At 32.8% G+C, this 21,839-nt stretch overlaps 2 protein-coding genes and 1 long non-coding RNA gene across 5 annotated transcripts in view; all 3 read right to left on the bottom strand.

Annotated features, from left to right (window-relative positions):
- Positions 1–12,499: 12,499 nt before the first annotated feature.
- Positions 12,500–21,839, bottom strand: part of LOC111985511 (pollen-specific leucine-rich repeat extensin-like protein 1) — a 45,548-nt gene continuing 36,208 nt past the window's right edge. Inside the window, exon 3 of the mRNA XM_065777805.1 lies at positions 12,500–13,263. Coding sequence (XP_065633877.1) covers positions 12,656–13,263 — 608 coding nt within the window. The 3' untranslated portion in view covers positions 12,500–12,655. The remainder of the gene's footprint in view (positions 13,264–21,839) is intronic.
- Positions 16,536–18,696, bottom strand: LOC111995584 (protein PYRICULARIA ORYZAE RESISTANCE 21). Of its 3 annotated transcripts, XR_010630602.1 has the most exons (4): positions 18,482–18,688; positions 18,209–18,293; positions 17,383–18,069; positions 16,536–16,959 (listed from the first exon to the last, which is right to left on the bottom strand). XR_010630602.1 is itself a non-coding variant. In XM_065777799.1 (3 exons), the coding sequence occupies exons 2-3, from the start codon at positions 18,256–18,258 to the stop codon at positions 17,456–17,458; spliced, it is 600 nt and encodes a 199-aa protein (XP_065633871.1). In that variant the 5' UTR covers positions 18,259–18,293; positions 18,482–18,696; the 3' UTR covers positions 17,178–17,455. The 3 variants fall into 3 exon arrangements, 2 of the variants coding, with proteins under 2 accessions (XP_065633871.1, XP_023883261.1); XM_065777799.1 differs by lacking the exon at positions 16,536–16,959 and having other exon boundaries at positions 17,178–18,005; positions 18,482–18,696; XM_024027493.2 differs by lacking the exon at positions 16,536–16,959 and having other exon boundaries at positions 17,178–18,069.
- LOC111985516 (uncharacterized) lies at positions 20,104–20,697 on the bottom strand. The gene is made up of 3 exons (XR_010630865.1): positions 20,562–20,697; positions 20,290–20,374; positions 20,104–20,150 (listed from the first exon to the last, which is right to left on the bottom strand). It is a non-coding gene; the product is annotated as an uncharacterized LOC111985516 (long non-coding RNA).

The following is a 21,839-nucleotide window of genomic DNA, read 5'->3' as shown; positions in this document are numbered from 1 at the left end:
TTAGTTTTCCCAGTCGTGGTTTTACTTTTATTTTTTGTGATTGCTGACTCTTCAAGCTATCATTTGCAGGTGCTGGCCCCAATATATTGACCCACCTCACCCTTTCAATTTTCCTACATTACTAAGGAAACTATCAAAGTGATCAAGAAAAGAAGAAAGACATTCAGCCAAAATAAAAGAAAAAAAAGAAAGAAAGAAGAGAGAAAATGGGTTGCAGGTTGGGTCGGGTCAATTGGGTTTGCGTGTTAATCGGATCGTGGGTCAAAATGGGTCAATTGGTTTTTTTTTTTTTTTTTTTCAATTACAAAAAACAAATCAATGACAATATGTTTTGAGAGAATGAATAAAATCAATTAAGCAAATGAATTGTACTTAATGCCACTTGTTAATATCCTTCCAATTTTGACAGTTTTAAGCATAACAAAAATTATTTATAGTCATAAATTCATGATGGAAAAAGTCTTCAATGTTAATAGTTCACTGTCAAAATGCATATAATTACAAGTTTACATCTTCAAAAAGAGATAGATCCTAAAACAAACAAAACAAGTAAGCTAGCAAAGTAGCAAGTTATCGGTCTTCTTAAGTGCACATGTTCCTGTAGCATTTAAAATAATAGTAAAGTTAGATTACTTAGAAAGATAAACTGAACAAAAAAATATTTAAAAATAAACATAACATATTAAGTAAAGAAGAATAAGTAAATATTTTATAAGAATTACACCTCAATCTCAATCTACTCAACGTTGGTAGCAAATTCAGCACTGCAAATATTCATACTTGCAAATTGTAGCTCAAGTTGGCTATTTCGTTTGCATCTTCATCTACAATACAATATTTTAATATAACTTAATGTACCATGAAAGCAAATCAATAAAGAATTAAAATTGTATAATTATGACTAAAAAAAATTAAATTACCTTCAAATCCATATAGCCAACTTTGTGTGAAACTAAAAAGTGTAGAATGTGTGAAGAAGGGCAGAGGTGCAAGACAACTAGAGAAAAAGTAGAGAAACTGAACTGAGGAAGCTTTGGGGCCCCTTGGGTTTTGGTTTGTCATGTTTCAACTTTCAAGTTTGTGCATTGTGCCTTTGGCTTTGGACAATGTACTACAGCTATTATTGAATGAGATTTTTTTTTAATGGTTGTCTTGACAGCCTTGTGTTGTCTTGTCTCTTCTCTCATGTCATGTCTGTGATTTGTGAATTTTATCTCTTATTGGTTGTGATGACTGATGAAGCTCAAATAGTCTTCAGCGAAAAAAAAAAAAAAAAAAAAGCTCAAATAATCATTTTCTCACGTTATGTCTTGACAACGGTTTTACTTGTTTATAACTTTATATCTATAATATTTTGACTATAAATTTTGGTACTTTGTGCTTTATGCACCTAGTATCAAGACGTAATTTAAATTTTTTTAGCGAATTTTTTTAATGGGTCGGGTCACTGGTTATTCGGGTTGGGTCGGGTTAGGTTGACCCGCAAAAAATGGGATTCGAGTCAGGTATTTTCAAGTTGGGTCAGAAAATTCTGATCTATATTGCCATGTCTAATCATTTGCATGTGCTGGCCCCGATATATTGACCGACCTCACCTTTCAATTTTCCTACATTACTAAGGAAACTATCAAAGTGATCAACAAAAGAAGAAAGACATTAAGCCAAAAAAAAAAAGAAAAAAAAAAAAGGAGAAAGATAGCACTGCCAAGAAGAAATTGAAAAGAAAGAAGAAAAAGACAAGAATAATGTGTAAACGACATAAATGTGTATCATTTTTTTGTAGGGAAAACATAATTCATTTTATTAAGAAAAATAAGAAATGTTAGCTTGGACAACAAAAACAAAAAGTGGTGAAACATTCTTCATCCGCACAACAAAATCTAAAATACATAAAGCATGTCTAGCTACATTATGAGCAACCTTATTACCTTATCTCTTTACATGAGAGTAATGTAATTGAGTAAAAAATCTAGTGCCAAATCATACATCATCAATAAGCAAACTATTAGAGGACAAAAACAAACTATCATTCAGGGTCGGAGCTAGAAATTTTGGTTTGGGAGGGCCAAGTTGTGATGTTAATATATTAGTTAAGATAAACCTCTACACACACACACACACACATATATAAATTAATTTACTAAAAGAATTTATTATCTTCTAAATTTTAAAGAGTATATGAAAGTCATGTATTTTTTCTATTAGATATATACATAAATTTATCATTTTTTACATAGCTTAATTTGTTAAACCTCTTAAATTATATGATTTTAATATGATTTTTCTTTCTTTTAAGAGCACCATTGAAATGACTCAAAATTTGTGGGGGTCAACTTCAATTTTTACATGCTACATTTTTTTTAATGTAAATAATATACATAGTATAAATTAATTTTTTAAAATTTTGGGGGGCCCTTGAACCCCCCACCCTTGTGTGTGGCTCCACCACTGCTATCATTGATCAGTGTTGTCAAAAGAACCTAAGAATCTCCTTCTAAGTCCACCTGATTGAATCCCAAATCTGCTATAAACTAAAGATCCAATGATGCTGCCTTCATTTCGATCTCTAGTGGATTGTAAAGCTATGACAGTTGCCAAGATAAAGAGGCCAGCACCGAACCATGGGCATCGCACAGCACCACTCCAATCCCTGACTTACACTCCTTAGTAAAGATGGCTCCATCAAAGTTTATCTTTATCATGCTTGACGATGGAGTTCGCCATTGACCTCGTGTCCTAAGAGGGAGAGACCGAGGGGCTAGCTGTACTGACAAAAATATCATCAATTAAATTGTGATTCCACTGCCTAGTTGAAACATCAATGAGAATTTCTACTTTATCATCAACCAATGACTCAAGCAAATGGGAGAGAACCTGAGGTGGATTTTTCCTTAGTAACCAAAAATCATGCCAAATGCTTTCTAATTTGCCATCCCTAATACACCATCTACATCCCCTCAGAAGTACATCCCGACCATGTAAGATATTAGTCCAAGCATACAATCCTGATCTATAATTTCTAGCTTCCTTGATAGAGCAATTAGGGAAGAACTTAGCCTTGAAAACCCTATAAAATAGATTTTGTATTTTTTGTGTTTTTGAAGGAAAAAGACATAAAAGTGGAGCAAAATATCATATTTAGCCCTATTTTAACAGAGATGAGTTATGAAACTTTAATTGAGCTAACCTCAGGTGGATAAAGTGTCAAATCTTAAACCATAAGTAACCAACTTAAATTTCGACTAAATCACGTGAGTAAGTTGTAATTTGCCAAAACCTAAAATATTGCCAAACAAGTTTTGAATGCTAAAAAAACTAAAAATTTGTTCTTGAGAGAAATTTCTCAAAACACCTAGAAAAACAAGTTTTAAAAGTATAAAATCGGAAAAAAAGAAAAAAAAGAGAAAAAGGCCTTTGCTTATGGAAGATTGTGTCCTATGTTCGTATATTTATCTCTGTTCCTATTTTTATCTACTTATCTTATGGGATAATTAAATTTTCTGTAGTTTATTGAATAATTCATATTATTGTTATCTTAGTGTCATCATATTCCACTAGAAAGTTGGGATTAGCTTTAGGACCCTCTCTCTCTCTCTCCCTCTCGCTCGCGTAGTGATGATATAATATATTACAACAGTGACCCTCAAAATCTCTCCATTGGCACTATTTGGAGACCTCATTAAAGGGGAGATATGGAGCATTGATTGTTAGCAAAAAAAGGCAAGAGAAAACATTCATTATTAAGCTTTGAGAGTACAAGAATGTATCATCATTAAATAACCAAAACAACCCAAATAGTGTGTAATGATAGACAATGAACCATAGCTTATTACTTCATTGATGTGTAATGATAGAAGTATTTGTAATTGTAACAGTTAATTTTTATTTTTTGAGAAGATTTGTAACAATTATTTTTCTTGTTAAAAAATAAACATGTACTAGTCTACCATGACTTATTGACATTAAGTACAGCTTCACCCTTTCACACATCAAACTTTACATCAAGAAATTCACTTCCAAATGCCCGTAGATGAAACCAAATAATATTTATTTGACCTCATTTTGTAAGGATAAATCCATTAAAACTTATTACTTAGGCCTGATTGCTTGCCTTTTTGGTTCTAATTGTCAAGCTTTCTGGGTGCAGATGCTTTAATTTGTGATATGCTGATAGCAATCTTGCTGCCTAGTTTGGATCTTAATGAACAAGAATTACATTGTGCTGGATTAGGTTGTCCATGTCTAAGAATGTCCAATATCAAAACCTATTTTGATCACTTATAATCATCAAGTAGTTATCAAGACCTATTCTCTCTTACTTTTCACTTTCTCTATTTTCTTTCTGTCGCCGGTATTGGTACATCTCTTGAGCTCCTCTCTTTCTCTCTTTTCTTTTTTTTCTTTCTTCACCTCTTTTGCCTTTCTTCCCTGGTGCTTCTCCTTTATTTTCCTTTTTGTGGACAAATGGAGTCGCCACATAGTTTAAGTTTAGGAACTATATTGGGTCTTTTGGGCCAACCACTTTCACACATGGGTCCACATACTAGATTATGAGTCCAGAGTTTGAGTACAGCTTGGGAAGGTGTTAGGCATCTAAGACTGCCTAACTTGTAGGCTGGCCTCCATTATGTGTTGTTATGCCATATTTAATTGGATTTTATTAAGAGAACTCTAATCCTTATCCTAAATATACATCATGCACTTAAGCAAATAACACACACATGTTAGAAACATATTACAATATAAGAGCATCTCTAATAGGACTCGACATCTCTAAATTTTGGAGAAAAAAGCCACTATTCACACCAAAAATGAAGTCCAATAGCCTCTCTATCTCTATTTTTTTTTTTTTAGTTGCTACAGTAGCTCTCCAGGCTTGGAGAGCACTGTAGCAATCACTGTAGCTTATACATACATTATTTCTCATTAAACTAATACTAGTTGAATTAAAAATATTTTTTTTTCTCTTTCCTTCCTTTCTCTTTCTTCTCACGGCTACAAACACAACAATAACAATAAAATTAATCAAAATACAAACTCAAAAACATAATCTTAAAATTAATCAAACCATAACAATAAAAGCAAAATCCAATTCTTAAAATAAATTTGAAATAGATCAAGTAAATATGAAAAAAATTTTTTTTTTTTTTTCTCAAACAAAATGGAAAATAATTAAACACCAATAATTAAATATCATACCACAAAAAAAAAAAAAAAGGGAAACAAATAAAATACAAGTCAACATATTATACTAAAAAGGAAGAAGATAACAATTAAATCATACACATAAAGGAAGATTATAAAATAAACTAAACATGATCAAAGATTCAAACAAACATGGAAAGTAATTAAACCTAAATAATTAACCTAAAACAAAGTCAAACAGAATCAAATAACATATGGAAAATGATCAAAGATAATAAAAACAAGATTTTGCCATAATCTGGATTTGGGGTGCATGCGCATACTTAAGTTTGTGTATGCATATGCATACATGAAATATGCGTACGTGTACTCAAGTATGCGTATGCGGCCTTTAATACATATTCAAAAAACTACATTTTTAGAGATTTAAACAAACAAACATATAAAATGTGAGATCAAATAAGCGTGTTAGAAACCCTAAAAAACTAAACTAACATAAAACAAACATCAATATAAACATAAAGAAGATAAAACAAACATCAATATAAACATAAAAAAGATAAAACAAACATCAATGTGTTTAGGATAGTAGAATAGTGACCTCTCTTCATCCCAATTTCCAGTGTTCAATTATGGGCAAACATGCAACATCATATATTAATTAAAAAATTATATCCAATTTCTCTTTCATTTCCATATCTACCATTGAATGCAATTTAATGAGCATTAATTGAACGCACATAAGCAACCAACCTTATTTAGTTAAACACTTAAAAAGTGAAAATGATCATGTAGGTTTAGGAGCTAAAAACGTCTTGTTTGTTTTAAAAAAATTAGTACTAAACCATGGAGCTTCAAGTCTTTGCACTACTGGAATTATAGCTAAACAGAGAAATGTAGAACCAAAAAACTAAAGCAAAGAACTTTGTACTAACCTTTTTGAAAGAAGATTGCTCAAATTGTTGCTGTCCATCCTGAACTGAGTGAGGAATTCGGGTATGTTCGGAACAGAGGGAGATGGAGAGGAAAATGGAAATGGTTTATTTGCTATGTTCTGGTCTTTTGTGCTTGCTTCCATTGCAACTGAAAGAGTTGGTATTTATACTGCTTCTTGTTTCGTAGGATCTCATTCTATGCATTTTATCTTTACTATTGTCTTCATATTATTTAAAGATAATCCTCCTATGAAAATTGTTTTGCATGTATTTTTGGTATTTCTTGTATAGGATCATGTTTTTGACCATTCCTATCATTGAATTTTTTAAAAGAAAATATTAAGTTAATGGCATTTTGTGAGATAATTTATGCTATTTATTAGGCCTTTTTGTTATTATAAATTTTACAAATATGCACTTGTCAATTATTTTAGCAACCTTAGAGATCTCAAAATTTATATATATTTTTATTGCCCTGGTTGATGACAGAGAATTTGTTTGCATAAATTGCATAGAATATTATTAATAAACAAAAGCATATTGAATTGAAATTGGGGAAAAATGAAGACATATTTCGTGAGAATGAGATTTTCTAGAAGTATCATCTATACATAGGGGAGGAAGAAGAGAGTTTGTAAGAGGGTAAGCATTTTTGCTTTGATTTAGGGTCAAACTTGGTTCATAATATGTAAGGTAAGCACTGGGTCTGAGTTTTTCATAAGGTTTGGTCTACTTTTAAAAGGTAATCCATTTTATAGTGAACAACTTTTGGTCTAATTGTAAAATAAGTTACTATGATCTATTGGGTAATAGTAAAAAAAACTTAATTAAAAGAGGTAAAAAAAATGCTAAATTTATATAATAGTAAAAATAAGTTACTATGATTTATTAGGTAACAGTAAAAAAAACTTAATGAAAAAAAGTAAAAAATGTTAAATGCAATATTAGAGTGCCACGTGGTAGGACCTCATGTATTCTCACATGAGGTATCTGCTTTTATATATATATTGATATTGATTTGAGGAAATAGGTGAAGGATTGCTTCCTTGTTATTTCTTTTGTGTGGCAAATTCAGGAAAAATGCTAGGACGTACCCCTAAACTTTGGGGTAGTGGTCTTTTAGTCAATTTGTTCTCTAAAGTTTATACATGTGTCAAACTGATAATTTTGTTACTATGTCATTTAAATTGACTAACGTTACTCACTTGACACTAACATGGACAAAAATTACTAAACACAATTGCAACACAGAGAGAGAGAGAGAGAGAGTCTCTCTCTCTCTCTCTCTCTCTCTCTCTCTCTCTCTCTCTTAATCGAACCATTGCATCACCAGACTTTGTGTTCCCACCGCAAATCTATCCATTTGTGGTATTGACGGTACGTAGTTCGACTATAGCAACCCAAAATTTTGGTACATGAAATTCCACTAACTAGTGCTTTAAGAAAGAAAAGAAAATAATAAGCAACACAAAATTGGGAGACAAATATGCAATTAGAATAAAAAGAAGCAACAATATCCATAGTTCTTATAACTGGACCGGCCAATTTGAACGGGTTAACTGAGACTAGAGGTCAAGTCGATTTTTTAGACCTATAAACCAACTAAAGGTGTCCAACCCAACTTGGAACCGACCAAATCGAGCAACCCGCCCGAACCCGAACTGGCAATCACCCGAACCAACCACTCTGACGGTCGGTGACGGGTTTCTGCGCCCAAGACCTGACGCCGGCGGGTTTTCTTCTCCAAAACCCGAGCCACCTAACCCGATCGATGTTATATACAAATCCGAAAATATTCGGGGAGATCCAAGCGAACTTTGGAGAGATTCGGCAACATTCGAGGAGATTTGGTGAGATCCGGTGACATTCGAGGAGATCCAAGCGAGATCTCGACCATATTTAGTGAGATCCGGCGAGTTTCGAGGAGATCCAGATTGATTTCGGCTATTTTTGGTGCAAATCTACTGGGTTTTTTGCAGATTCTAGCGAATTTTTTGAAGATTTCAACAACGTTTGCAGGATCCGGTGCCCCTCTCCACTGACCGAACCAACCCGAAACCACCCAGACCCAAAACCGACTTGACCAAGTGACGTTGGCGGTTGGTTTCGGGTCCCTCTGCCTTTCACCCGACGCCGGTGGGTCGGGTTCGAGTTGGGTCCCAAACCGACCCGGCCCGACCCGTGGACAGCCTTAAAACCAACCAATTCAGGGGTTTACGGTTTTTTTTTTTTGGGAAAAACCTTGATAATTACACATAGCTACACATGCAACAAATTCTATTTAACACGTTATCCATATATGAGCATTCAAGCATATTCTTCAAATTTTTGTGCTGTTTAGAGAATGAACAGTGGCTTTTACCTTTTAGCTATTCATTTTTTTAAATACACTTTCCAACAGATTCTCTATCTTATTTTCTATCTCATTTAAATATTATTTCTTCATTCATTCTTTATTCTTTTTTTTTTTTATCATCATTTATTCTTCTTATATTCATTCCCAAAAATTATATTTTTTAATGAAAAATGTTATATTCACAACATTTTTCGTAATACTTTCACAAGAATCATATTAAAATCTTATGTGAAAAATTGTTACTAGTTCTCATTTGAACCCACCGTTGAAATTATTTTTTTACTCACTAATATTAACTAATAATAAACTTTTACCTTTTAGCTATTCATTTTTTTAAATACACTTTCCAACAGATTCTCTATCTTATTTTCTATCTCATTTAAATATTATTTCTTCATTCATTCTTTATTTATTTATTTTTTTTTATCATCATTTATTCTTCTTATATTCATTCCCAAAAATTATATTTTTTAATGAAAAATGTTATATTCACAATATTTTTCATAATACTTTCACAAGAATCATATTAAAATCTTATGTGTAAAATTGTTACTAGCTCTAATTTGAACCCACCGTTGAAATTATTTTTTTACTCACTAATATTAACTAATAACAATCTATTACTTAAAATTTATTGTGAAAATATTGTGGTTGCATTTCTCAATTAAGATTTTTTATTTTTTATATTATTTTTCCTTTCATTCAATTCATTCTCATCCATACGTTTTCATTTCTTTTTTTCTTTTTCTTTTTTCTTTTTTTTCTCCTCCACACACGTGTCCAACCTATCTCTACCCACCTCACCTCTTCTTTTATTTTCTTTTTCTCCCATTCAAGAACATTCCAGCAGCTCTCATTCTCTTTTCTTTTTTTCTCCAGCTCTCTCTCTCTCTCTCTCTTTTGAGAAGCAAAGAAGAGAATGAGAGAAAAAAAGAAATCCGGAGGAGAGAGAAAGAATTAATATAATAGTAGCTAGTATAATTTTTTAATTAAAAAATTTCAATTGCTAATGTACAGTAGCTCATCAGATTTGATGAGCTACTGTTCATGAGCCAAAAGAAATCCAGGGTTTAGAGAATCTATTGGAGACCATTTTTTTGGTTTAATTCTCTATTATAGAGATTATTTTACTTTTAGCTACACCATTAGAGATGCTCTAAGCAAGTTAATATGTTGTGTTCTAAAGACACTAATTCTTATATTTATTTTTCGTATAAGTGAATAAACAATTTTATTTATTTATTTATTTTTATTTTTGTCATAGTTTGACCTCAATCTAACCTCAAAATCTTGAATATCTCGTTTTCTAGTTCTTTTCTGGTTTGGGTTTCAAACCATGACAATATCCAAAGCAAACAATGAACAATAAACAATAGGGATTTTACATAATTAGCTATATATAAAAGGTTAAGGTTTTGGGTAGAGAATCGCCAATATTTAGAGAATCTATTGGAGACCATTTTTTTGGTTTAATTCTCTATTATAGAGATTATTTTACTTTTAGCTACACCATTAGAGATGCTCTAAGCAAGTTAATATGTTGTGTTCTAAAGACACTAATTCTTATATTTATTTTTCATATAAGTGAATAAACAATTTTATTTATTTATTTATTTTTATTTTTGTCATAGTTTGACCTCAATCTAACCTCAAAATCTTGAATATCTCGTTTTCTAGTTCTTTTCTGGTTTGGGTTTCAAACCATGACAATATCCAAAGCAAACAATGAACAATAAACAATAGGGATTTTACATAATTAGCTATATATAAAAGGTTAAGGTTTTGGGTAGAGAATCGCCAATAGCACCACCAATAGTGTTGCCGACAACAACTTTGGTGATGACATGAGCCAAAAAGCAAAACTCTCTTGTCGACAATCTATCTATGTTGCACGGACACAAACATGGACACGGATATGGATACGGGGATACGACAATTTTTGAAAAATAAGGACACGACACGGCGGGGACACGACGGTTAAATAATTAATTATATTTTATATTTAGGTATATTTTTTAATATTTTTAGACATAAAATACGTTTATGTCTAGAATTTAAATTATGTAAGAACTACAGATAAGTAAACTAACACCCAAAGTAGTACAATAATACATAATATTTAACTTTAATAAATAAATAAAACTATAGCAGGACACACAAAAACAAAAATCACTAAATTCATAATAAATATTATAATTTATAAGGCAAAACAAAAGGCTGAGTAAAGAAATATATTAATTGTGAGAGTGGGATTAAAAAAAAAATAAAAAAAAACATGTTATAACTTATAACTTATATAAATAAGTGAGTAACAGCAAAGTTTTGAAACTCGAATCGTTCAAAGAACCAAAATAGAGAGAGGTTCAAGATTTTTAAGGCCAAATCGTGTTGATATCATAATTAATTTAATAATTATTTAATACAAAAATAATTAAAATAAATGTGTAAAATTATGTAATATTGATGAAATCACTATTTATAGAGATTCAAATATATCTTAATTCAAGATAAAGATAATATTTCTTATAATATGTTGCATAGATTTAGTACTCTCTTAACTATTTAAAATATTTTAACAAATTATATCTAAAATATAATAAATTAATATAACTAAAAATGATTTAAAAAATTAAACTGAAAAATTACCCGTCTGGTTTGTGTTTTCAAACAATATTTTTTAGTTTTTAAACAGCATTTCACGCATTTCAACATACTTTTTCACCCTCACATATTTCAAAAAACTACAAATAATAATTTTCAAACTATTCTACCAAACACATCCTAAACACCCAACCAGAGAGGAAAAAAAAAACAACCCCACCCCACTCACGTTCCCCAAGATAAAAAGAAGAGAAAATAAAAAAAGTTAAAACAACTCAAGAGTCATTGAGATCTCATGAGATTTAACTTTTAGGTTTAAAGTAAATAATTCAAAACATCCAACACCATTCACGTTTCCTAAGCCATCAATATTATCAAAACCCTCTTTTGTTTACTTTTTCTTTCTCAGTTTACTTTGCCAACAGAGAGTTAAAGCTTCGTCTCTTTCTCTCCCTCATTTCTCAGTCACGATCTTCATTAGTTCTCAAACAAACAGAGCTGAAGGCCAGGTGCAAAACAAATCCTCTCTGTCTCTCACCCGCTCATCTCTCTCTCTCTCTCTCTGCCGCCTCTCTTTTTTTCTTTACTAGATCTGGTGGACAATGATATATTTTTTTTCTTCACTGCTGGCGCGTCGGACGCGTTGGAGTCGTGTCGGCGCCGCGTCGGCGCGTGTCGGAGAAACGAAAAAAAGAAAAAGAAAAAAGAGGACGCTCGCCGGACACCAGAATCCGGCGAGTCGTACCCGTTCCGGTGCCCGACACGCGTCCGACACCGACACGACGCCAAAAATGGCGTGTCCGTGCAACCTAGCAATCTATTAAACCCATCTTCCCCAATCCTTCCACCCTCTCTCACAGCCGGCCACCACGTAATCATAAATGTTGTTGTACTTGAATGGTAAGATCAACGACAGGACCACAAAGTTCAATGACGCAACAATTCAATTAAGAAATCCACTCTCTCTCTCAGTCGGTTGCGATTGTGTTTGATATATTTCGTTGATGTGTGTGTCATGTTAACGGTAGTCAATTTAGAAGGTAGACTAACATAAGTATCAATTTGCCATATTTGGGAAGTTCAAATCGTAAATTGGCTATTGGCATATACAGAAAACGAAAAGAAGGCATGTCCTTTCATACCACAAACAAGCAAAGAAATTGATTGAGGTCCAACCAATTGCATGAGGTAATATAAAATTAATTAAGTTCGGTGGCTAATATTATTTGGCCAAATAATGTGCACCAACTAGCGTACTTTGACATTTGCGTACGCAGCCATTTATGACCCTAACATAAAGAACTCATTACGGTTTTAGTTAAAACAGGGGGAATCAAAGTAATAGAAGCTTTTTTTTTTTTTTTTTTATTTGAATAGAACTCAGAGTAACGGCGAATCATTACAACTCAGAGTAACACTAAAATGAACAACAAATTGTCCCCACCGACAGTAACCGAACCCATGTAATAATATCCCTATTATTATTAATAATATATAATATTTGCTTGTAATCCTATAATTCAAACCCAGCCAACCGGAACCATGTGAGACATAGGCAACTAGAACATCATCAACATCATCGTCATCATCATGCTATGAAGATTCCATTTTTTTTTTTTTACATGATGGAGCATCCAGAGGAATTTTCTTCACTGAAGTAATCACATGGACTCACGTAACTACTTCTATACCCACCACCACCATAACTATCATAAATGGGCCTTCCATAGTAGCCATCATAACATGGGGGTGGCCTATGACCAGAGTAGCATGGGCCCCCACCACGACCCCCATAGCATTCAGTGCAACAAGTCCTAAATACCGGGTAAGGCGGTGGACAGTGCGGTGGTGGACAGTGTGGTGGTGGTGCTGGTATTTCTATTGGTTTTTCTTTAGGCTTTTCAGGCCCCTTGGCTTCTTTTGGCTTTCCAGGCCCCTTGGGCTTGTCAGGGTCCTCAGGTTCATTTGGCTTTACAGTCTTGGGCTTCTCAGGTTGCTTTTTAGGCTTCTCAGGCTCTTTTGGTTTCTCCTTAGGCTTCTCAGGTTCTTTTGGCTTCTCAGGTTCTTTTGGCTTTTCTTTAGGCTTCTCAACCTCCTTGATCTCAATGCTCTTAATGGTACTACCACCCTTGCAAATTATCTTTTGCTTAATCTTTTCAGGAGAGCAACATACCACTTTGATTATCACAAGGTTTTCCTTCTCGTTGTATACCTGGTCTTGTATTTCTCTTGTTCACAAAGATTACCAACACATAATAACTCAGTTTTCTTTTTTAGCCACATGAAAAAAAAAAAAAAAAATACAAAAGCCAAAGAAGTGAAGAACAATTATGAGCAAAAAAGAGAAACTTGGAGATGTTGCCGACAGAATAATCAGAAAAAAAAAAAAAAAAAAAGTATCACTGTATCAGGTTTTGACATAAACAAAGAGTTTCTGGGAAAGAATAAGTGGTAGGAGCCAAAAACAAAAGAGTAACTTTTGACACAAAATCCCCACCACACAAAAAAATAGAAGAGACTGGAAAAGTTATCATCGAATGGGTATTAATCAAAGAGAAAAATGATTACAGAATTTACAAACCTTATCCACCCCCATGGCTGTACAGCTTTGAGTTCAGATCTCAAAACTCAAACCAAAAAAGTATTGAAGGGGCAAACACCGCTCGATTGAGAAATCAAAGTGTAAGTATGATGAAGAGGCCACGAGATGAGTAGAGTACACATATGCCACTCTGCTAAACCACATCTTAATTAAGAAGACGTGAAAACGTCAAAACGTCATATGTCGTACGTCCACACCCAATGGGATGCAGACACGTGGGGTTTCCCATTGAATTTTCACGCTCCATCAAGATTAAAGAACTTGTCGTTATTTTGCTTGCAGGTTGTGGTTTTTACACTTTCGTTTTTTTGCTTGCTGACTCTACAATCTGTCATTTTGCATGTGCTGGATTGGATCTGATTGACCCACCTCACCTTCCAATTCTTCCTACATTATCAAGGAAAATAATACTAATATTAATAATATAAGGCACTGTACATAGTTTGGCCCGTGCAATTATGGGACATACACCCTTAATGGGAACCCTACACGTGTCCCCAACCCCCAAGCTGCTTAGAGTATTGGTTAAGTTTGGGCCAGATCTGATCTGTCATCACAAGGTACTGGTTCAGATTGTACACTCACCAGTTTCACCCAACCTCTTAATTTTATGTTTGTGCAACTGTGCATGCAGTCAGAATTGTCCAAAATTGTTTGGCTAAGCCTAACCATGACCTTCTATTTATCTCTTCTGAAAGAAATAAAAATAAATAAAAAATTGATTGCAGGCTACTGCAACTTGAAAGCATATAAAGCAATCACAACTCCTAACAAACTCCCAGTCTAGTCAGAGTTGTGGGCTCATCTTCTAGACTGGTCCAATCTAAATATTACTTTAGTATTTTTATTTTATTATATTTATATAAGTGATATTGTGATAGGATTTGTTTTGTACATCTTTTTGCATTGCATTTTTGTTTTGTTATCTCACTATTTAATTATTATTGGGAAACTAATAAAAGTTGAAGACCACACACTATTTATTCTAAAATTTTAGTATGCCATAAAAATTTAATTTTTTTTTTTTGAAACATAATTTTTTTTTAAAAAATTTTAGTAAGTTCTCTAATTAGATATCTATGTGCAATAAACTCAACTAATAAAGTTTTCCTATAAAAAAAAACTAATAAAGTTTTTTTGTAATTTAATAAGAGAATTGAGTTTAAGTTTTGCTACAATAAACAAACAATTAAAGTCTTCAAAAAATAATAAAGATAAAGAACAATCATTATAGTGATTATAGAGTGAATGCCATCTATTTAAATTATATCTTATCAACTCTTTAGAAAAAACCTATCTTATTTATATTTTTTTAAAAAGACATGAACGATAACACTTTAAAAATTAAGTATAATTTTGCTAATTTAACATCGAACCATATACTTTTAAATTTTATCAACTTAAACCCCCTAAAAGAGTAAAATTCAAATTTGAAATGTCCAAAGTTTGAATTTATATGATTTAGTACAATTATAATATTTAATTTCAAAGTTTATTTTAAAACATAGGATATAATTTCAAACAATCCTTAAAACATATGGTTGAAATTAAACTTGAAAGATTGTATATGAAAATCTAGGCCCCTAAATTATTTATTGAATTATATATATGTGTGTGTTAAAACCTTGATCGAGGGCAGGTAGGGCCACTAATGGTCATACCCGAGCATGGTAATCTTAAAAATATTTCTTGGTAAATTACAATATATGGGCCTAGGCCCAGCCCAGCCAATTTGCATAAAATGTTTTTGTACATTAACTTCCTTGTACTGTTCTACATAATATATATTTCTACTTTTCCCACAGAGACATTTCGTAGTTATCTAAGGAAGGATAATAAAAATTTGGTAACACAATTGATAAAATATTTGATGGTTGAATAGGAACTCTGCGATTCAATCTTCGTCTACACCAAAAACTGATTGGTATCTTAGTTTGATAATAAAAAGTTATTATTAAGAGTTAACGCTATAGACTGAAACTTTTTATTTAAAAAAAGAAAAGAAAAGATAATAATAAACTAGTGTTTTTGGACTCTCAAAGTTGGATTTGGAGCACCTCAAATCAGAGAGTTGAAAGAGGGATGAGGGATCTCAAATTAGAGTAGCTATCTCAGGATAATACTAAACCACCCTTGCAAATTATCTTCCGCTTAATCGTTTGAGGACAGCAACATACCAGTTATACCACTCTGATTACCCCCAAGTTTTCCTTTATGTACTTTATCTTATATTTTCTTTAAATTTGTCTTATATCTAGTATTAGTCCATTTTTTTTTTTTTTGAATCTTTTTAAAATTAGAGGAAAAATGTGAAAGTAATATATATATATTTTTGGTATCTCTAAAATTAAATATTTATATATAAAATAAAATCATTTTCTGCCCTCATATTTGGGAGAATGAATACCTTACATCGGGTATATGCTCCAAGACCTTGGCCTAACTTATATCCAAACTTTAGCGGCCATTAAAACTGCTGTGGTCCATCTTGGATTAGCCTTAGAAGTATTGTGGATCATACAAACTAGCTCGAAGCTGTGAAAAGATGCTTCCAAAAAAGCATTAGCATCAATGTAGGGTATGAACAACTCTTCAGAAATAGTCTTGGGCTCCTCTGCCATGATGGTCACCAACTGATTCTTAGATATGAACTTGAGTTTTCGGTGGCCACCAATGAATTCTCAGATAAGAACTTGAGTTTTCGATGGAGGGTAAATAGAACTGCACCTACTGCGTGCAACTAGAGTCTCCCCAAAAGCATATTGTACATAAATTTGTCTTATATCTAGTATTAGTCCATTTTTTTTTTTTTTTGAATCTTTTTAAAATTAGAGGAAAAATGTGAAAGTAATATATATATATTTTTGGTATCTCTAAAATTAAATATTTATATATAAAATAAAATCATTTTCTGCCCTCATATTTGGGAGAATGAATACCTTACATCGGGTATATGCTCCAAGACCTTGGCCTAACTTATATCCAAACTTTAGCGGCCATTAAAACTGCTGTGGTCCATCTTGGATTAGCCTTAGAAGTATTGTGGATCATACAAACTAGCTCGAAGCTGTGAAAAGATGCTTCCAAAAAAGCATTAGCATCAATGTAGGGTATGAACAACTCTTCAGAAATAGTCTTGGGCTCCTCTGCCATGATGGTCACCAACTGATTCTTAGATATGAACTTGAGTTTTCGGTGGCCACCAATGAATTCTCAGATAAGAACTTGAGTTTTCGATGGAGGGTAAATAGAACTGCACCTACTGCGTGCAACTAGAGTCTCCCCAAAAGCATATTGTACATAAAATCCACTTTAATCACCTGAAAGTTAACCATGAAAAATCTCAAGCTAACCTCAATCATTATGGTGTGAGAAGGAGGAAATATATACGCAATGCAAGGTATATTTTTCCCACATTTGGGGAATTCTACTACTAATGGGTCCTAAGCGGCCTAGGTGGCCTAATGCAAGAAAGAAGCCATTAAAATTAGCTAAAACGGGAAATCAAAACAGTAGACTGTACACATTGGAGAGGGAATGATTCATAGAAGGTTTTTAATATTTAAAAAATCATTACAACTCAAGTAAAATAACACTAAAATGAACAATCATTTGTCCCCAATCATGCACACTCGTTAACCAAACCCATATCATATACATCCTACAAACCAACAAAAGAAAATTCAAACCCACGCAGACCATTTGACATATATAGCCAAAGGCAACTAGAGTCTAGAACATACTTTTTTTACTTGCAAGTAGCCAACTAGAACACGATCACCATTATCATCATCATGCATGCATGCAAATTCCCAATTACATGATGGTGCATCCAGAGGAAGTTTCTTCACATTGACTCACATAAGTATAACAACTCCTATACCCGCCACCATAACTATCATAAACGGGCCTTCCATAATAGTAGCCATCATAACATGAGGGTGGCCTACCATAATGGCATGGCCCCCCATCACGACCCTCATAGCATTCCGTACAAAACGTCCCAAACCCAACCGGGTAAGCCGGTACAGGTACAGGAACCGGTTTTGGTGTTATTGGTGGCCAACCAAGACCATAAAGGCATGGCCCCCCACCACGACCCTCAGAACATTCTGTGCAACAAGTCCTAAATCCAACCGGCCGTACAGGCACACAAACCGGTTCAACAGGAGGCTTTGAAACCGGTTCAGTATCTTCTTTTGGTGGTGGCTTCTCTTCAGGTGGCTTCTCCTCCTTCTCAGCAGTTTTTTCTGGTGGCTTCTCCTCCTTAGGTGGTGGCTTGGTCTTCTTCTCAGTCTCTTTGATCTCAATGCTCTTAACGGTATCACCACCCTTGCAAATTATCTTTTGCTTTATCTTTTCAGGACTGCAACATACCACTTTTATTACCACCAAGTTTTCCTTCTCCTTGTATTGTTGGTCTTGTACTTCTTTTGTTCACAAAAATTACCAACACGTAATAACTCAGTTTTCGTTATTTATTTATTTATTTATTATTTAGCTACGTAAAAACACAAACTTGCACATTCATATATACACTAAAATTGAACTTAAGAAAGAGAGACTCACGAGGGATTTGACAAAGCAATTTCTTGATCTTCTTGCGGCAGCGAGGGCATTGAAGGTCGACCTTGATCCACATAAATGTTGTTTTCTATAATAGCAGAGAAATTGTAAGTATGTTATCCACATTTAGGCAGAAGAGAATAGAAAAGCCGAAGAACAATTATGAGAAAAAAGAATTAAACTCAGATACATATCATATTAAATTAATCATTTTTTCAAATTATAAAAAAATGGTGAATATGTTCATTTGATATAACAATTACAAAATTGACAAACCTTTTCCTCCGCCATGACTCTACAGCTTTGAATTGATATCTCAAACTCAACCAAAATTACAGAAAGGGCTAGCACTGCTTGATTGAGAAATCAAGTTCTAGTATGAAGAGGCCACGATCGTTAGTGAACACAGAGTACATATATTATGGCAAATTAAGTAGACCTTAAAAAGACTTAAAACGTTATATGTCGTACCTCTAGACCCAATGGGAAACGTCATATGTTGTACGTCTAGCCCAATGGGAAGTAGACATGTGGGGCTTCCTTAATTAAATTTCTTGGTCTATTACTGTCATAAAGTCTAGACCCATCGTCGTTCTTTTATTTGCAGTGTGGTTTTACTTTTATTTTTGTGATTGCTGACTCTTCAAGCTATCATTTGCAGGTGCTGGCCCCAATATATTGACCCACCTCACCTTTCAATTTTCCTACATTACTAAGGAAACTATCAAAGTGATCAAGAAAAGAAGAAAGACATTCAGCCAAAATAAAAGAAAAAAAGAAAGAAAGAAGGAGAAAATGGGTTGCAGGTTGGGTCGGGTCAATTGGGTTTGCGTGTTAATCGGATCGTGGGTCAAAATGGGTCAATTGGTTTTTTTTTTTTTTTTTTCAATTACAAAAACAAATCAATGACAATATGTTTTGAGAGAATGAATAAAATCAATTAAGCAAATGAATTGTACTTAATGCCACTTGTTAATATCCTTCCAATTTTGACAGTTTTAAGCATAACAAAAATTATTTATAGTCATAAATTCATGATGGAAAAAGTCTTCAATGTTAATAGTTCACTGTCAAAATGCATATAATTACAAGTTTACATCTTCAAAAAGAGATAGATCCTAAAACAAACAAAACAAGTAAGCTAGCAAAGTAGCAAGTTATCGGTCTTCTTAAGTGCACATGTTCCTGTAGCATTTAAAATAATAGTAAAGTTAGATTACTTAGAAAGATAAACTGAACAAAAAAATATTTAAAAATAAACATAACATATTAAGTAAAGAAGAATAAGTAAATATTTTATAAGAATTACACCTCAATCTCAATCTACTCAACGTTGGTAGCAAATTCAGCACTGCAAATATTCATACTTGCAAATTGTAGCTCAAGTTGGCTAATTTCGTTTGCATCTTCATCTACAATACAATATTTTAATATAACTTAATGTACCATGAAAGCAAATCAATAAAGAATTAAAATTGTATAATTATGACTAAAAAAAATTAAATTACCTTCAAATCCATATAGCCAACTTTGTGTGAAACTAAAAAGTGTAGAATGTGTGAAGAAGGGCAGAGGTGCAAGACAACTAGAGAAAAAGTAGAGAAACTGAACTGAGGAAGCTTTGGGGCCCCTTGGGTTTTGGTTTGTCATGTTTCAACTTTCAAGTTTGTGCATTGTGCCTTTGGCTTTGGACAATGTACTACAGCTATTATTGAATGAGATTTTTTTTTTAATGGTTGTCTTGACAGCCTTGTGTTGTCTTGTCTCTTCTCTCATGTCATGTCTGTGATTTGTGAAGTTTTATCTCTTATTGGTTGTGATGACTGATGAAGCTCAAATAGTCTTCAGCGAAAAAAAAAAAAAAAAAAAAGCTCAAATAATCATTTTCTCACGTTATGTATTACCACCAAGTTTTCCTTCTCCTTGTATTGTTGGTCTTGTACTTCTTTTGTTCACAAAAATTACCAACACGTAATAACTCAGTTTTCGTTATTTATTTATTTATTTATTATTTAGCTACGTAAAAACACAAACTTGCACATTCATATATACACTAAAATTGAACTTAAGAAAGAGAGACTCACGAGGGATTTGACAAAGCAATTTCTTGATCTTCTTGCGGCAGCGAGGGCATTGAAGGTCGACCTTGATCCACATAAATGTTGTTTTCTATAATAGCAGAGAAATTGTAAGTATGTTATCCACATTTAAGCAGAAGAGAATAGAAAAGCCGAAGAACAATTATGAGCAAAAAGAATTAAACTCAGATGCATATCATATTAAATTAATCATTTTTCAAATAATAAAAAAATGGTGAATATGTTCATTTGATATAACAATTACAAAATTGACAAACCTTTTCCTCCGCCATGACTCTATAGCTTTGAATTGATATCTCAAACTCAACCAAAATTACAGAAGGGGCTAGCACTGCTTGATTGAGAAATCAAGTTCTAGTATGAAGAGGCCACGATCGTTAGTGAACACAGAGTACATATATTATGGCAAATTAAGTAGACCTTAAAAAGACTTAAAACGTCATATGTCATACGTCTAGACCCAATGGGAAACGTCATATGTTGTACGTCTAGCCCAATGGGAAGTAGACATGTGGGGTTTTCTTAATTGAATTTCTTGGTCTATTACTGTCATAAAGTCTAAGACCCATTGTCGTTCTTTTATTTACACAGTGTGGTTTTACTTTTATTTTTGTGATTGCTGACTCTTCAATCTATCATTTGCATGTGCTGGCCCCGATATATTGACCCACCTCACCTTTCAATTTTCCTACATTACTAAGGAAACTATCAAAGTGATCAAGAAAAGAAGAAAGACATTCAGCCAAAAAAAGAAAAAAGAAGGAGAAACAGGTCGTGGGTTGAAATGGGTCATTTTTAAATGGGTCAATCCGTTGTTTTTTTTTTTTTTTTCAATTACATAAACAAATCAATGACAACCTATTTAGAAAGAATGAATAAAATCAATTAAGTAAAAGAATTGCACTTAATGCCACTTGTTAATATCCTTCTAATTTTGACAATTTTAAGTATGACAAAAATTATTTATAGTCATAAATTCATAATAGAAAAAGTCTTCAATGTTAATAGTTCACTATTAAAATACATATAATTACACGTTTACATCTTCAAAAAGAGATATTTTTTAAAACAAACAAAACAAATAAGTCAGCAAAGTAGCAAGTTATCAGTCTTCTTAAGTGCACATGTTCTTGTTGCATTTAAAATAATAGTAAAGTTAGATTACTTAAAAAGATAAACTGAACAAAAAAAGATTTAAAGATAAACATAACATATTAAGTAAAGAAGAATAAGTAAATATTTTATAAGAATTACACCTCAATCTCAATTTACTCAACGTTGGTAACAGATTCAGCATTGCAAATATTCATACTTGCAAATTGTAGCTCAAGTTGGCTAATTTCGTTAGCATCTTCATCTACAATACAATATTTTAATATAACTTAATGTACCATGAAAGCAAATCAATAAAGAATTAAAAGTGTATAATTATGACTAAAACGAATTAAATTACCTTCAAATCCATATAGCCAACTTTGTGTGAAACTAAAAAAGTGTGGAATGTATGAAGAAGGGCAGAGGTGCAAGACGGCAAG

The sequence above is a fragment of the Quercus suber genome, unplaced genomic scaffold, assembly GCF_002906115.3.
Source record: "Quercus suber isolate HL8 unplaced genomic scaffold, Cork oak 2.0 scaffold_10, whole genome shotgun sequence".
NCBI classification, from domain to species: Eukaryota; Viridiplantae; Streptophyta; class Magnoliopsida; order Fagales; family Fagaceae; genus Quercus; species Quercus suber.
This window is presented reverse-complemented; position numbering and strand designations above follow the sequence as displayed.

Bases quoted from the DNA above. Each gene is read 5' to 3' on its own strand.
- LOC111995584 (XM_024027493.2), bottom strand. The intron at 18,070-18,208 runs GTGAGTCTCTCT...TGTGAACAAAAG, and splicing joins ATTGCTTTGTCAAATCCCTC to AAGTACAAGACCAACAATAC.